This window comes from Eurytemora carolleeae, unplaced genomic scaffold (genome assembly GCF_000591075.1).
Source record: "Eurytemora carolleeae unplaced genomic scaffold, Eaff_2.0 scaffold7, whole genome shotgun sequence".
Lineage (NCBI taxonomy): Eukaryota > Metazoa > Arthropoda > Copepoda > Calanoida > Temoridae > Eurytemora > Eurytemora carolleeae.
In genome coordinates this window covers 428,397-445,008 of record NW_019396407.1, presented here as the reverse complement: position 1 = coordinate 445,008, position 16,612 = coordinate 428,397, and the positions used below count along the sequence as shown (strand labels likewise).

The 16,612-nt window shown below is 33.7% G+C and overlaps 3 protein-coding genes across 4 annotated transcripts in view; all 3 read right to left on the bottom strand.

Annotated features, from left to right (window-relative positions):
- Positions 1-1,020: 1,020 nt before the first annotated feature.
- LOC111702661 (beta,beta-carotene 15,15'-dioxygenase) lies at positions 1,021-6,646 on the bottom strand. Of its 2 annotated transcripts, none has more exons than XM_023474416.1 (6): positions 6,449-6,646; positions 4,818-4,947; positions 4,021-4,116; positions 2,722-2,822; positions 1,625-1,761; positions 1,021-1,154 (listed from the first exon to the last, which is right to left on the bottom strand). In XM_023474416.1, exons 1-6 carry the CDS (start codon positions 6,592-6,594, stop codon positions 1,036-1,038), a joined length of 729 nt encoding a protein of 242 aa, XP_023330184.1. In that variant the 5' UTR covers positions 6,595-6,646; the 3' UTR covers positions 1,021-1,035. The 2 variants fall into 2 exon arrangements, with proteins under 2 accessions (XP_023330184.1, XP_023330185.1); XM_023474417.1 differs by having other exon boundaries at positions 1,021-1,151.
- Positions 6,647-6,884: 238 nt separating this feature from the next.
- Positions 6,885-16,612, bottom strand: part of LOC111702670 (carotenoid isomerooxygenase) — an 18,919-nt gene continuing 9,191 nt past the window's right edge. Inside the window, exons 5-8 of the mRNA XM_023474423.1 lie at positions 9,538-9,666; positions 9,114-9,184; positions 7,856-7,963; positions 6,885-6,910 (exon numbers count right to left, since the gene is read on the bottom strand). Of these exons, the coding sequence (XP_023330191.1) occupies positions 6,885-6,910; positions 7,856-7,963; positions 9,114-9,184; positions 9,538-9,666 (334 nt within the window). The remainder of the gene's footprint in view (positions 6,911-7,855; positions 7,964-9,113; positions 9,185-9,537; positions 9,667-16,612) is intronic.
- LOC111702711 (uncharacterized) lies at positions 10,970-16,183 on the bottom strand. Its single transcript, XM_023474481.1, has 5 exons — positions 15,841-16,183; positions 14,798-14,854; positions 13,886-13,971; positions 12,059-12,127; positions 10,970-11,104 (listed from the first exon to the last, which is right to left on the bottom strand). Exons 1-5 carry the CDS (start codon positions 15,881-15,883, stop codon positions 11,000-11,002), a joined length of 360 nt encoding a protein of 119 aa, XP_023330249.1. The 5' UTR covers positions 15,884-16,183; the 3' UTR covers positions 10,970-10,999.

The following is a 16,612-nucleotide window of genomic DNA, read 5'->3' as shown; positions in this document are numbered from 1 at the left end:
CATCAGAAATGTTGGAACTCTTCTACTTTGTAGGATACGTTTTCAGAATTAGCTTTTAAATAACGACGACAAAAAATAAAGTGAATATTATACAGTAATCTCATTAAATGGTTAGGAACATATTTTACAAATGAAATTTGTCAATAAATCGATTATTTCGTTTTCATTATTATATTGAACTTCTTGTCTTTTTTGTATTTATTCGCAGATTTCTTCAAATTCTTCAAATGTCGTCTTTTCAATAATAATTCTAGAAAATCTACGAAAATCTTTGTAAATAATAAGAAACCAGAATAATGAGAAAATAGAAACTAATAATTGAACAAGATTACTTATTTTCGATGATAAGATTAATTTTTGTTTTCTCAACCTGTTCCTATACATGACGTATGTAGTTTATTGTAGAACTTTTTTTACATTTTGAAAAGGGGGGGGGGTGTACCCCCAAGGATTTTTACAAAGTCATTACTCCGAAGGCTTTTGCCCTGGAACAGGTCATCTATGACCACCGACATGTTGGTCAACCTGGAAAGAATGGCAAGGCACCCAAATGGCAAAGAGGCTTGCCTCAATTTCAGACATCAGTCTTTTAAATGCCTTTACTTTATGCGACCCAAGAAAAGTAAATTATCCTGGATTGGAAGGATTTTTTTTTGAACAAAAATTTCTTTTTTACTTTCAGCCTTTTTATGGTATACTTTTATTTTTAACTCTAAAAATAAACATCAAATTTAGCATGATTTAAGATGGCGCATGTGTTAATTTGAAAAGTTAAAAAAAAACAGCCACAGACCAACCAATACGTCCCAAAAACGTCCCATGGACCCAACCTCAGCCGGAATTCGAAAAAATATTCAGCATAAAAAAAATCTCGAAATTCAAATTTTTTGAAAATGCACGAATTTAAATTGAAAATTTAAAGAAAGACAATAATATTTCAAATCCTTTTTCATACTTTTAAAACTTTCATCAAACAGAAAGTGCCTTTGTAAAATATGACGAAATATTGCAAAATTTAAACATGCAAATGAAAGGTTAATAATAATAAACACTTACGTCGAATGTTTTTCCATCAAGAAGAAGAATATATGATTTCTTAAAAGTTCCATCATAGACAATAGACAAAACTATTCCATCATCCTCGTCTTTACCTTCTAACATTTAGTAAGTTAATTATTTTCAAATAGAACAAAAATTGCCTGTAAGGTAGAAATATTTAAAGATATCACAAATTATAGGTTTGGGGGAAATTTTTTATTTTATTGTTACTAATGAACATTGTCCATTGTTTTATCATGGAAAGTTACTTGAAATTACAATTATGGCTTAAAGTTACATTATTTACCTGTATTTGCTAAAGTTACATTATTTACCTGTATTTGCTAAAGTTACATTATTTACCTGATTTGCAAAAGTTACATTATTTACCTGTATTTGCTAAAGTTACACTATTTATCTGTATTTGCTAAAGTTACATTTTTTACCTGTTTTTCCTAAAATTGCATTATTTGCCTGTATTTGCTAAAATTACATTATTTACCTGTATTTCCTAAAATTGCATTATTTACCTGTATTTCCTAAATTTACATTATTTACCTGTATTTCCTAAAATTACATTATTTACCTGTATTTGCTACAAAGAAGGGTTCTCCAGGGTAATGGAAAGGAACAGACCAAACCTTGTCATTTCTAGAATCTTCTAGATCTTTCTTAACCAATCCTTGTCTCTGGTTGTCTATACCTATCCATCCATATACAAACCTATGATAAATTAACAATAACATCAGATAGGACACCATATCCCTAAGACAAAAGCCGCAAGCAGTTCCGCGCAGGTAGCGTTGAATTACAAGACTGAAAGAGAGCTCGTGCATCAGGGTAATTGTGAAAGAAAAATCCCTAAATCTAAAAAAGACGACATCTAGTGTCCTATCAGTTATTGTTAACTAATCTATGCCTACGGATAAAAAGATTAATGTTAGAGTAGAGATGGCCATAGGTTTTGGCTCCGCTAGCAGAACATTTAAGTTTTGGGCTCCATTCACATAACATTTAAGTTTTGGGCTTTGTTCACAGAACATTTAAGTTTTGGGCTCTGTTCACAGAACATTTAAGTTTTGGGCTCCGTTCACAGAACATTTAAGTTTTGGGCTTTGTTCACAGTACATTTAAGTTTTGGGCTTTGTTCACAGTACATTTAAGTTTTGGGCTTTGTTCACAGAACATTTAAGTTTTGGGCTCCGTTCACAGTATATTTAAGTTTTGGGCTCTGTTCCCATGTTTTATTACTTTAAAGAAAAACTTTTATTTTATACATAAGAAAATAAGTATTCAAAACATGATTTGAAGTTTTATTGAATAGACTATTGTTTCATGTTTTTAAAAATGTCATATCTTTATAGATATTTTTTCTTCTATTTTCTATAACTGTGCCTCATGATGTGAACATGTTTAATGTAAATGATTTCTAAGCAGTTTGATTTTTTTTTGCAAATGTTACATTAAGAACTAGAAAACTTTGGAATATATCAATACTTCAGTATATTTGATGTTGTCACAAAGCAAATAGTTTTACTGATAACTTGTTAAATCACTAGCTGTGTTTTATATTCATAGACTCTGTTTATAGGCATAACTAGAGAGTCTAAAAGTCGTTTTCCTATTCCAGAGTTTTCTGGTTCTCACTGTATGTACATTACCTAACAATTAATCTATCATTACCTATTTCTGATTCCGTTATAATTGGTATTAATATTGGGAAACTCGAGATAATTAATGTATGGTATTTCTAGAGCATTCTTCCAATCATGCACCTTTACCTCCTAAAATACAAAATATTTTTACTAAGTATTTCATGTTCAATTAGTTGGTAAGTCACACTATACTTTGGTTACATTTCAGGTAACAGACGTACTTTCAACCAACTGGAAGTAAGCCGTACAGTACACAAACTGACTCTTTGTTAAGAAATACGGGATAGAACACTGGTTCATTCTCTTCAAGTGATATTTATGTGAGATGGACTCAGTTATGGAGGGGAGAGCAATCGTCTCTCCCCTCCCTGACAGGGGGGGGGGAGACGTCTTTCAAGTAATCAAAATGATTAATAACAAAGTTTAATAGATAAATTGAGCAATTGATTTAGTAACAACTAAGTGTAATTGACAAAACTGACCAAACACAACATGCTATTGATCAAATTGATTACTAAAAAGTGTTAGTGGTAAAGTTGAGTAATAACAAAGTGTAATTGATTAAATTGCGTATTAAAGTACTTTGAATACAATTGAGTAAAAACAAAGTACATATAGATATTGTAATATATATATATAAATTATTATTGACATTAAACTGCTAAGTTTGCAGTTTAGAGGTATTCTAACCAAATATTAAAATACTCTAAGCATCCATTAGTCAGCATTTATATATTTACAAACAGTTTTGATAAGGTATAGGCTTCAATAGTACGTGTACTAAAAAAATTTCGTTGTCAACTGGATAATTAAACAAAATTGAAACTTGTTGTAGATTCAGAAATGAGATCGATCAAAACAGCTTTAGGTTTTAATTCTAAGCATAACTTCTAAGCAATTATACCTGTAAACCTGTAACATTTTACAAACTATAGCCTTTCATCATTACCTTAGTTTTAAGGTTTATTCTAGCCCGTTTCATCATTACCTTGATTTAAGGTTTATTCTAGCCCGTTTCATCATTACCTTAGTTTAAAGGTTTATTCTAGCCCGTTTCATCATTACCTTGATTTAAGGTTTATTCTAGCCCGTTTCATCATTACCTTAGTTTAAAGGTTTATTCTAGCCCGTTTCATCATTACCTTGATTTAAGGTTTATTCTAGCCCGTTTCATCNATATGATAATGTTTATTCCAGCCCGTTTCATCATTACCTTAGTTTTAATGTTTATTCTAGCCGTTTCATCATTACCTTAGTTTTAATGTTTATTCTAGCCATTTCATCATTACCTTAGTTTTAATGTTTATTCTAGCCGTTTCATCATTACCTTAGTTTTAATGTTTATTCTAGCCCGTTTCATCAGAAATGTTGGAACTATGTTACCCTTATCCTCTGACATAATGTTCTTGAAGTTCAAATAATTCTGAATAGATAAAACATATTTGCTTGTAAACTTAGGTATTAATCGAAACAAAAAAGGTAACTAAATATAAGCCTAAATTTATTTTAGATCGGAATTAAACCTTTTGCATTTATGAGAGGTTTTTTTTGTTTGAACCTTAGGTATCCTAATTTTATTAGACAATTATGTTTTCTAATTTTAGAGCTTCTAAAAATTAAGAATCAACATTTTAAAAGAGAGTTCTGGCGAAATGTGCAACCTAAATAATACAATATGAAAGATATTTTTTAAGTCTGGATCTTAAAAGTAAACAATATTGTATAATGTTACAATTTTTATGGACAATTTCATGCCTATCTCCCTTACATGGCCCGAAAGGTTAAAGTGTATCTGATCTCGAGGGATACAATGGATTCACAATGGTTTCCATAAAAGCTTACTCGATCGAGAAAACTTAATATCTCCATATTGTTCTCTTTGGAAACTGATCATATGTTTGCTCCATAAAGTAAAACTATAAAGAAGTACATTTTCAGAACAAAAAACTTTCAGCTTTAAAAACAACGATACATTCCGCAGTATTAAAAAGGTTGAGGTCGATAGTGTTCCGTTTTGACTCAAGTAAGGTCCTCTTGAAAATACTACAACTGTTCCTCAGAGGTTTAAAGTCTTGCCCCTAATTACAAATATCTGTAATGAATGAGTAAATCTAAATATTTTACCGGCATATTACTCCACATATTTGATGCATAATCAATAACTATTTCATCTCCCTCCTCCCAGGCATTTACATGATGAGTTGAAAAGGATATTCCAGGGTCAGTGGAAATTCCTGATATCACATTCCCATTCCTAGAATATGATAATCATTGATCAGAAGAATCAATCCCTGATATCACATTCCCATTCCTAGAATATGATAATCATTGATCAGTGGAATCAATCCCTGATATCACATGCCCATTCCTAGAACATGATAATCATTGATCAGTGGAATCAATCTCTGATATCACATTCCCATTCTTAGAATATGATAATCATTGATCAGTGGAATCAATCCCTGATATCACATTATTATTCCTAGAATATGAAAATCATTGATCAGTGGATTCAATCCCTGATATCACATTCCCATTCCTAGAATATGATAATTATTGATCATTGGATTCAATCCCTGATATCACATTCCCATTCCTAGAATTGATAATCATTGATCAGTGGAATCAATCCCTGATATCACATGCCCATCCCTAGAATATGATAATCATTGATCAATGGAAGTAATCCCTGATATCACATGCCCATACCTAGAATATGATAATCATTGATCAAAAGAATCAATCCCTGATATCACATGCCCATCCCTAGAATATGATAATCATTTATCAGAAGAATCAATCCCTGATATCACATGCCCATCCCAAGAATATGATAATCATTGATCACAATCCCTGATATCACATTCCCATTCCTAGAATATGATAATCATTGATCAGTGGAATCAATCCCTGATATCACATTACCATTCCTAGAATATGATAATCATTGATCAGTGGAATCAATCCCTGATATCACATTTCCATCCATAGAATATGATAATCATTGATCAGTGTGGAATCAATCCCTGATATCACATGCCCATCCCTAGAATATGATAATCATTGATCAGTGGATTCAATCCCTGACATTACATGCCCATCCCTAGAATATGATAATCATTGATGAGTGGAATCAATCCCTGACATTACATGCTTAACCATAGAATATCATAAATATGGACCATTGGATTGATTCAGGATATAACATGCCCATCCCTAAAACTTAGTAAATGTGGATAATTGGATTCAATGCCTGATATCACATGCCCCTCCCTAGTAAAATAATGGATCATTGGATTCAATCATTGATATTACAGGTCCATCCCTAGAATACAATAAATATGGATCATTGGATTCAATTCCTGATACAACATGCCCATCCCTAGAATATAATAATCATGGATCATCGGATTAAATCCCTGATATCACATGCTCATCCCTAGAATATAATAAATATGGATCATTGGATGCAATCCCTATAACCACATGCCAATTCAATCTCTACCCTGAAATGCTTAGTTTCGCCAAGAATGAACTAGATATCCTTTTGTTTTTGAAAACTGATTATTTTCATCACTGGTTCCAGTACAAAACTGATTTACAAATTTCTTGTTTCAGAAACAATAAAGAAATAATGAGAAATAAACAATTTTCAAGCTAGAAAGAGTGCATCATCTTCCGCATTATTGATCAGATAGTTCACAATTGAAATTACACAAACAGTTCCTTCCTGGTAGAGTTTGAAGTATTTTAACCTGAGATCCATAATATATATTCTTGTTGGACCCTCTAGAGGTGCCATACCCCTCAAGGGGTGCATATTCTCCTGGTACATCCGGCCTAAGTCCATGGATACTGGATAGAGCATGATAACAGCAAAGTTCTCTGTATTGGAGATCATGTGAATTGATGGTAAATGTGGACAAGGAAACTTACCAATAACCTCGTAATCCTAAATAAAACAGATTAAATTTTTAATTTAAAATTTATTTTGAGAACTGAGATTTTTTTTGGAGGTGTGAAAGAGTTTTAAAAGAATTGTGAATAAACTAGGTGGAGTGAAAATATTATTAAATAAAAAATCATGTCATTTTCACTAATTGTCTCTGCTTTTCCTTGTTCTGCCTCAATCTGGTTTATAAAATTTGAAAAATAGGCTAAACAAATTTATTCAACAGGCAGCGCCTTTACCTAACAGCTTGCCATTGAAGCTATATCTAGATTAGATATAGAATTCAAGCTGGTTTACCAAAGGGAAGCTATATCTAGATTAAATATAGAATTCAAGCTGGTTTACCTAATGGAAAATGCTTTAAAAACAATGTGTTTAAATTATGTACTATTAAAAAACAATCAGATTATAGTTTGAAATTTAAAGATAAAAAATGAAAAGAAAAAAATTAATTGAACACTTATCTCAAATCTTAATTTTTTATTCCTCCATTCTTTGCAACCTGTGATGTTTAAACCTTTGATATTTAAAACCTTAATTATGGTATAAAGCATAATTCTGTGTTTGACATATCAAATGTCTTCGACATCAGGTTTATTAGATATGAAGTTTTAGAAATCAAATTTTGAGACTAATGTTAAGTTTCTTTGAAAACTTCTGTTGAAAAACTGAAAAAGGATATACAAACATTGTTTACGTAATATTATTAAAATTGTGATAGTGTTGTGATTCTTTTCACGTTTATTTTCTGGAGAGGGCCAACATTTGGCATAGAGTAGCACAAGATACTTATGCAAGGAAAGATATTTCAGAGGTGTACGCATTTTTTGTACTACAGTGTACTGTCTTTGGGCGGAAAAGTAAACACAAGACGGATGTGACAGCCTGACAAAGAATCCATTTTCACAAAAATAATCAAAGAAATATTCTGGTCTTAGAAAACTATTATGTGAATTTTCAAAATTATGTGAATTTTCAAAATTATCAAAATTATCAAAATTTAATGCTTTTAACCTTCTCGGATACTAAACGAACACTGATTCATCTATTCTTGTTTGCAACACCGCCCAAAGAGAACTGGTTTCAAAATGTGCGCAGAGTATCCGCAACTGCACTTAACTTTCCTTGCATTATAACCTTGCAGTAAATGAAGTCTACGTACTGTCGTCTAAATATTTCATAGTTTAATGGGTCTCACTGTATGAATTACCTGTAAAGGGTATTGCTTGTTTAACCCGAAGTGTGTTAGGGTCTATTTCATGAACCAAGGGGTAATCAGTAGTTGCAATATACATTCCCTTCTCTTTTTCAGGGGGCCCTACACAACAAGAGGTAATCAGTTGTTGCAATATACATTCCCTTCTCTTTTTCAGGGGACCCTACACAACAAGGGGTAATCAGTTGTTGCAATATACAATCCCTTCTCTTCTTCAGGGGACCCTACACAACAAGGGGTAATCAGTTGTTGCAAAATACATTCCCTTCTCTTTTTCAGGGGACCCTACACAACAAGAGGTAATCAGCTGTTACAATATACATTCCCTTCTCTTTTTCAGGGGGCCATACACAACATGGGGTAATCAGCTGTTACAATATACATTCCCTTCTTTTTTCAGGGGGCCCTACACAACAAGGGGTAATCAGTTGTTGCAATATACCTTCCCTTCTCTTTTTCAGGGGACCCTACACAACAAGGGGTAATCAGTTGTTGCAATATACATTCCCTTCTCTTTTCAGGGGGCCCTACACAACAAGGAATAATCAGTTGTTGCAATATACATTCCCTTCTCTTGTTCAGGGGGCCCTACACAACCAGAGGTAATCAGTTTTTGCAATATACATTCCCTTCTCTTTTTCAGGGGGCCTACACAACAAGAGGTAATCAGTTGTTGCAATATACATTCCCTTCTCTTTTCAGGGGACCCTACACAACAAGGGGTAATCAGTTGTTGCAATATACATTCCCTTCTCTTTTTCAGGGGGCCCTACAAAACAAGGGGTAATCAGTAGTTGCGATATACATTCCCTTCTCTTTTTCAGGGGGCCCTACACAACAAGGTGTAATCAGTTGTTGCAATATACATTCTATTCTGTTTTAGAGGGGGCACTAAACAACAGGGGGTAACCAGCTGTTGCAATATACATTCCCTTCTCTTTTTCAGGGGACCCTACACAGCAAGAGGTAATCAGTTGTTGCAATATTCATTCTATTCTGTTTTTGAGGGGGCACTAAACAACAGGGGGTAATCAGTTGTTGCAATATACATTCTCTTCTCTTTTTCAGGGGACCCTACACAACAAGCGGTAATCAGTTGTTACAATATGCATTCCCTAAAACATGATATCTGATTAATTCTTGAAAAGACAAAGCTTTTACGGGTAGCATAGTGAATGAGGCGAGCATGCTGTTCTATAATGTAGGGTCACATTAGGTCTATATTATTCCATTAATTGATTATAGTTTGTACCTAGCTTCCATAATAAAACATTTGTATTGTCATATCCATTCAGTGCACCCTCAAACAGTTCATAGATGCTCCTAAACAAAATATATATGAGAAACAAGACATTCGTATATATATGTTCCCTATAGCTGGCTAAATGGCTGGACCGAATGAGCTAAATTCTTTTGTGGACGCTCATGGGTAGCCTGGGAATGACAAAGGCTAAACAATCTATCTTTTTTTCAAAATATTTTTATTTTTTGATATTTTTTTACGGGCAAAGTGAGGCCAATCAGCTAGTAACTTCTAAAATATGGCTTGCTTTTTTTGCCTAGCAAATTGCACACTGCTGTGCCCTTAAATTAGAAAAACTTGTATGCCAAAAATATGCTCAAATTAAATTAGAGAAATATACAAATATTAGTTAATTTGCAACTATTTATAGTACCAGTCAGTTGGTCTAACTCTATCTAATGTTACAGATGGAACCATCGCTTTCCTGGCCACACTCTTGTTGTAGTTTCCTGTTTCCAGCATTCGACCACTGAACCTTGCTGTCCCATTGGCAAAGGTTAATCTAAAAATTTTAATATTAAAGGGAGTGTTCACGAAAAGTTATAAGGGTATGTTGATTTCATTTTAATTTCATAATAATGTCAGTAAAAAAATATGATATATGATGTAATAGAATCATGTAAACTTTGTTGAACCATGCAAACGTAGTTGAATCACGTAAACGTGGTTGAACCACATAAACGTAGTTAAACCATGTAAACCTAGCTGAATCATGTAAACGTAGTTGAACCTCGTAAACATACCCGAACCATGTAAACGTCCTTGAACCACGTAGACGTAGTTAAACCACGTAAAGGTAGTTGAACCACGTAAAGGTAGCCGAACCATGTAAACCTCCTTGAACCACGTAGACATAGTTGAACCACATAAAGTTAGTTGAATTGCAAGTTTCAGCAAACCTTAGATCTCATCATAAAAAATTCTTAGTTTGGCAAATCAACAGAACTGTAAAATCTAGCATTTACGGTCATGACAATAAGGTGAAACGTCGGGCTATCTTGATATTACACACACCCTTTCGCAAGCGGATAGCTGTTATCCTAACATCGGATAGCGGTAAAGGGCACATGAAATGCTTGTACAGCCTTTATTAAATAATAAAAAAAGGTGAAAATACTTTTCAACATAGAAAAAAGGGTCCTTAAAAATAATTTGCAATTTTTTTTGCATTATCTTTATGTTAGGATAACGGTAATAACCGTACTTAATGCGTCGTACAAAAATCCGTAAATTTTCAGAAAAAATCCGTTCAATCCGTACAATTAGAAAAAAAAAATCTGTACAATCCGTACAATTCGTACATTTTCTACTATGTTCTAAACTGGGTCTGCTACACCATATTCTAAACTGGGTCTGCTACACCATATTCTAAACTGGATCTGATACATACACCATTCTAAACTGGGTCTGCAAAACCATATTCTAAACTGGGTCTGCTACACAATATTATAAATTGGGTCTGCTACACCATATTCTCTGGGTCTTCCACACTAAAATTCTAAACTGGGTCTGCTCAAATGAACACTTCTGGAACATATTCTCATATAAACACTTATGGGACATATCTCGAAAATTATTAATGAATTTTTTTCAATGAGCTGGCCTTGATTAACTGAGCCATAAACAATGAACATGCATTTCAACCCTATTCTCCAAGGCCTTTTTCTAGGGGTGGGCCATACGCCCCTCCCAGGCTATACATAGAATCAGACCCCCCAGCCTTAAATGCAGTGCTTAGGACCCGCAAGATTTTGGCTTCCTGGATCCAGATCCGCAAAATTATTTTTTTCCAGTGCGGATCCTTAGCACTTAACTGCTTAAATAAAAAAAATATTTTACCATATAAAACTCTGGTCAGTTATCATTTCATCATCAACATACCCAGAACTTGTAAGGGTTGCATTCATCATGCTGCTGGCTTTTGCTGTTGATACGTCATTCTGGAATATAATTTTTCTTTTTAAATGCTTACATAGAAAGTGCTAGTAATCTAGGTTTTTAGGAGAAGGTAGTACGATCGGATAAAGAAACAGTAAAACAGGAGAATACATTAAGAATACATCACCAAAGAATTATGGTTTTTAAATTTTCATTCAATCTCTTACGTGAAAATTTTGTTCAGCCAACGAGAATGTGAATGAAAACAAAAATTTCGTTCATTTTCGTTGAATGTGTTTGAAATTTTCGCGAAATTGGCAAAATTCGTTCGAAATTTTTACGAAAGTCGTTAAATTCGTGAAAATTGTTTGATATTTTTGCAAAGTTCGTTTGTAAGTGAAATTTGTTAAAATTTTCGACCTTTCGTTCAAATCTTATTTTTGTTGGCAAAAATTCAATCTTCTTGATGCAAAATGGAAAAGATTTAGATTTTTATCGAACGAAAATGAGATAAAAAATTTCGTCAAAAATACTTCAAACTGCATGAAAATTCTTAACGAAAATTTCTATGAAAACTCTACAAAGAATACATCATGATAATTTCATCTTGTATTACATTTCAAAGACTTACACCACACACAACCCTGGAATAATTTAAATGACCTGATGATACAAAACTAAATTTTAATGGAAGATTTGAAGGCATTTGTTTCTACTTCGAATTTATTTTATTTTCTCAGGTTTTTACTTTTTGGTTGCTTAATTTTGGGCTGGTTTTTTGTCAACTTTTTGGTTATTAAAATTAAAAACGGTTGTAGAAACATGTGTCACATGTTAATGTTTGTCAAAACAAAAAATAAATATTTTTTTACATTTTTCCTTTGTACTCATTAAAATATTTTTTCAACCTACTAAGCACCCTAACCATTTAACTTAGTAGGCATAATTTTTTTGTCTCGGAAAAGCAAAAGATAGACTAGGAAAATGCATTACAACTCCCAAGGGTGGTTTCTCACCTTCGAACACACTTTCTTCTTTGGAGTTAAATTATATCTCTGTCCCAACTCTGACTCACCCACTGGAACCTAAACATTATTTTGTTTGGACATGAAAAAACAGGATGTGTCCTTAAACCACTTGATAATTGATTATACAGATACCATTAGTTCCAAAACTAACTCTGTGCCCATTTCTAACACTAAGTGTTAGAAATGGGCACAACTTGAAAGACTGGGGTTTAAGGATCCAAGCCCATATTGAGGTAAAAGTCGATAATTAAAAAGTTAACAAACTTTTTGTTAAGCATCACTAAGACAACAATTGCGAATTTTAAAATACTTTCTTAAAGCAAAATTATAAAATGTCAGGTTTTCAATTTTCAAACTTATCCGGAATTTGAATCATTGTCGCGTTTTTGAGACAAACCACTTTCTTGTTTTTGAGCATAATTCACAATTCTTAACAAACTCATTTTCATAACTAACATAATAAATCACTGAAAGTAAAATTATCTTAGCCAAAATTATGTGCTGAATCATATTGAAATCTAAGTTTTCACATTTTATTTGTTAAATCAGAAAAAATTTGATTAAGTTTCCTGCATTTTTAACATTTAATTTCCCGCATTTCTTGTTAAATCTACGTTGCAAGAACAAAATAAAATTGATATTTTGATTTCTCTATGCCACAATGTTTTTTTTAATTACAAAAAAATGTATGTTATTAATTTCTATATTTTTTAAATTTAACCATATAAAAATATGTGGTTTTGAGACGTACTTGTACGTCTTAATGCTTGAAAATTGACAAAGAAACAAATTCAAGGAATTGTCTCAAAACCAGGTTGTGTTCCGAAAATGCGACGTTACAAAATAGGGATATGCTCGAAGATGAAAACAAGAATCATCCAAAACTAATTCTCACTCCTTATTATTAGTTTAAAGTTAATATTTCTTGTTTCAATAAATAGGTTTAGCCATTTCTTATGAATATATCAGTGTTTCGGATCCGGATCCGGTCGGATCCGTATCATTTGGTCGGATCCGGATCCGTATCAGGAAACGTTGATATGGATCAGGGGAGGGCCAAAAATTAACCAAAACCATGGAATAAATAAATCAAAATGGTTCGTAAATGTATTATTTACATTTTACATGACGAAAATTTTTCAAAATTATCTTTAATAATTTAATGTTTACATTTATATAATAGTAAATTAATGACGACATTTTTAACTTTAGGATTATAAATTATAACCTTGCATAACATTTAATAGGGAAAATCCGATTCACAGAATAAAAAGTTACCTCGGATCCGGATCCGGATCCGTATCAGGATCCGGATCCGGATCCATCATCACGGATGCGGATCCGAATCAAAATGATATGGATCCGAAACACTGGAATATATCGTGTAGTTTTGTTTAACTTCGCTTGGATTTAAAGATATTTACGCTTGAAAAAGACAACTTTGCAGATTTGGCCCATTTCGAACTCTCAGTGGTAGAAATGGTCTAAGTGTTTTGGAACCAACGAGGTTATTATAGTATATCATTATTAGTAAACAGTTTCAATTGTGTACAGCTAACTGAGCACACAGGTAGGAAACTTTCATCCCCCCTGTTTGGAACTTATTTCCTCTTTAATACATATTCTGTTCTAATTTGGTTTCATAACTTTCTCCAAGGGTTATATATTCATTTGAAAAATCATTTCCACCCCTGCCTCCAAATTTGTTTTTTCACCAATAAGTAAGAATTTTTTTTGAGGGTTCTTATCACTGAATCATGACTTTTGGGAAAACTCAAAATAATTAGGGAATACTATATTTAAAATTTTTTTTACCTCACTGAGACTATTGTCCGCTAAATAGTGCTCTGCTTCTGCTAAAGTATGTGCTTTAAACACTATTTCTCCAAGCCAAGGTACACCTGACACAAAAATAAGATTTAAGAACATTGATAAGTAAGTGAACCAAACAGAAGTGAGCTTCAAAATGGTCACTCATAAAGTATGAAACTTTAGAGACAGCTGTACTGTTTCTAATAAAAATTTATTGACCAAACTTTAACTTAACAATATTTAGAGTGATACTCTTGCATGTTTTCAAAAACAAATCATTCAGATTTGATAAATTCTTATTTACAACCAGACAACCTTTTAACACTCATGCGGGCAAGATGAACTTGGGGATAGGGGTCGCTGGTGTCACACCGTTTTAAACAGGCCTAGGGAAAATTCTCGGCAATTGACTAAACTTGGGGGCGGTGCCCTTGTTTAGGCTAAAGAGGTTTCAACCCTTGAAAACTGAAGGGGGGCCACCGGTGTGTCGCCGGCGTTTTTAAAGGGCCCAGGGAAGATCTCGAATCTTGACCAAAAAAAGTATCCAGGGGAATGTCCCCCATTCTTCATCGAGAGATTTTTCCCATTAGCCTTTAAATGTCTGGGTGGTCTAAATCTATGTAAAGCAGTGTTGGGGAGTGGTGCACACCTCCCCTAGATCGCAGATCATACTTTAACCAAGGTTTTTGTTAAATCTTAACATGAGATTTAAGAAATTTCTGTCAATTTATTTCCTTTTTAGGCATTTATTCAGGCCCCCACCCCCTCAAGTTATCACAAACATAGGCCTAACTAAGAATTTTAGTGCTTTACTTTTAAGAAAGTAAAGCAATAAGATAGGCAGTCAGGCATTCATGCCATGATTTTCTTTTTAGCGTTTACTGTGTCTTCCCCAAAAAGCTTGATCAATAATACCTTCATATTTGCACGTCAATTTGCATCCAACAGGGTATTTTCTACGGTCCTCAAATACTAAAATACGGAAAATTTGATCATTACACAAATATTCAGGGTCTGTCCTAGAAACGATTTTTGGACCCCCCTCCCTCCCTCCTATCAAATTTGTACATGGATATTATTTTTCAGCAAAATGATTCTATTTATTTTTATTTTTAAAGGGTAAGGTTTGGTTAAGCTCATTTCTGGGCTGAGCGCTGCGGCTAGGACAGGCTAGGGGTTCAAGCGCTGCGGCCATGAAAGACATTGATCTCTAATTTCAACAATATTCAATAAAATTAGTCTATATTTAGGGTTAGGTTAGTCCCGCCATTTTCTCAAAACTTAATGTATTTTCATAGAAAACCAACGTATCAAGAACTTTATCATCTATTTTTTTACATGTATCCTGAATTTTATATACTTTGTAAACTTATTTTTTTCGATTTTGAAAAAGGACGAACTTGAAATCTTAAAATCCCAGGCCTGTATTCAAAGGATTTGGTAGGTAGCTAGACAAAAATCCCCCCCTCCTTTCCATTTTGTACATAATTTATATTTAGTATTTATTTAGGGTTAGGTTAAGTTAAGACACATTGTGGGCCGAGCGTTGTGGCTAGGACAGGCTTGGGGGCCAAGCGCTGCGGCCACGGGTTAGGTTCAGTTAATACACTTTCTATGCCGAGCGCTGCGGCTAGGACAGGCCAGGGGGCCGAGCGCTGCGGCCACATGTCTTTATTCAAGATCCATGTACAAAATTGATAGGAGGGGTGGGGCCCAGGGGGGGGGTCCAAAATCGTTCTCTAGGAATATACCAAATTACCAAGGTTTTTAAACTAGACTGGTTTAAGTAAGCATTTTATTCTTTAACTTTTCTAGAAACTTAATGCCGGTAATTTCCTAGTTTATGATTTTTGGACCCCCCAGACTACAGGCCTGTCCAGGTTAGAGCCAAATTAACAAAGAAATTACCCCCTCCCACCAAATTCCCACCCCAATCCCCCAACACAAAAAAATTAAACCTGAATAACTGGCGTCACATGAAAAAACAACAACGTAAAACATCTTATAACTTCACAAACTCTCATAAATTCTAAGTCATTCTGTCTCCGGTCGACATGTGGAACTTGGAAGTTGACTAAATTGCGCGGCTTGCGGAAAATACTGCCAGGGTTACCAACCGCATGGAATAAAAAAACACCAATTTTCATAATTATACACACTACATAAGTTTACTCTATGATATTAATTCATATCTTTCAAGGTATTTAGTCTAAATACCTTGATATATTTCAACGATTTTTAAACTTTAAATTTAGAAGGAAAAAACAGAAAAACACCAAAATTACAAAAAAATCCTTAGCTTTTAAAAAACACCAAGGTTAGAAGTTTAAAACCTAGAAAAAAAATCCTACCTGGTAGGGCTAAACAAAAAAAACAGGTAAGAAAACACAAGGGTTGGCAACCCTGGCTAAGCAACAGCTGTCCTTCCCGGGCGCGCCTCCTTGCCGACTCTGCCGAAGGGCGGCTTCCCCACTAGCCACAAATTATAAGAAATCAAAAACGAGTTTAAACTGGATATTTAGGATAGCTTCGGACGCGCCCCCCAGGCTATACAAAATCAGACACCCCAGCCTTTAAATATCTGTGTATCATTAGAACCAGCTTAAATATCCTAGTAAAAATGAATTTACAAAAAAAAATTTTTTTTTGATTGACCGAGTTAGGGCCGAAAACCTAATTAGTATGATACTTACAGGGGCGTAAATAAGGATTCTGTGGGGGGGGGGGGAA

Excerpts from the sequence above, each read along its gene's own strand:
- LOC111702661 (XM_023474416.1), bottom strand. The coding sequence starts at position 6,594 with ATGATCTCCAATACAGAGAACTTTGCTGTTATCATGCTCTATCCAGTA. Across the intron at positions 4,948-6,448 it reads ATATATATTATGGATCTCAG|GAATGGGAATGTGATATCAG; the intron begins GTTAAAATACTT and ends ATCATATTCTAG. Across the intron at positions 2,823-4,020 it reads GAATAAACATTAAAACTAAG|GAGGTAAAGGTGCATGATTG; the intron begins GTAATGATGAAA and ends TTTGTATTTTAG.
- LOC111702711 (XM_023474481.1), bottom strand. The coding sequence starts at position 15,883 with ATGTTTTACGTTGTTGTTTTTTCATGTGACGCCAGTTATTCAG. Across the intron at positions 14,855-15,840 it reads ATGTGACGCCAGTTATTCAG|TATTTGAGGACCGTAGAAAA; the intron begins GTTTAATTTTTT and ends TCCGTATTTTAG. Across the intron at positions 11,105-12,058 it reads AGAAGAAAGTGTGTTCGAAG|AATGACGTATCAACAGCAAA; the intron begins GTGAGAAACCAC and ends ATTATATTCCAG.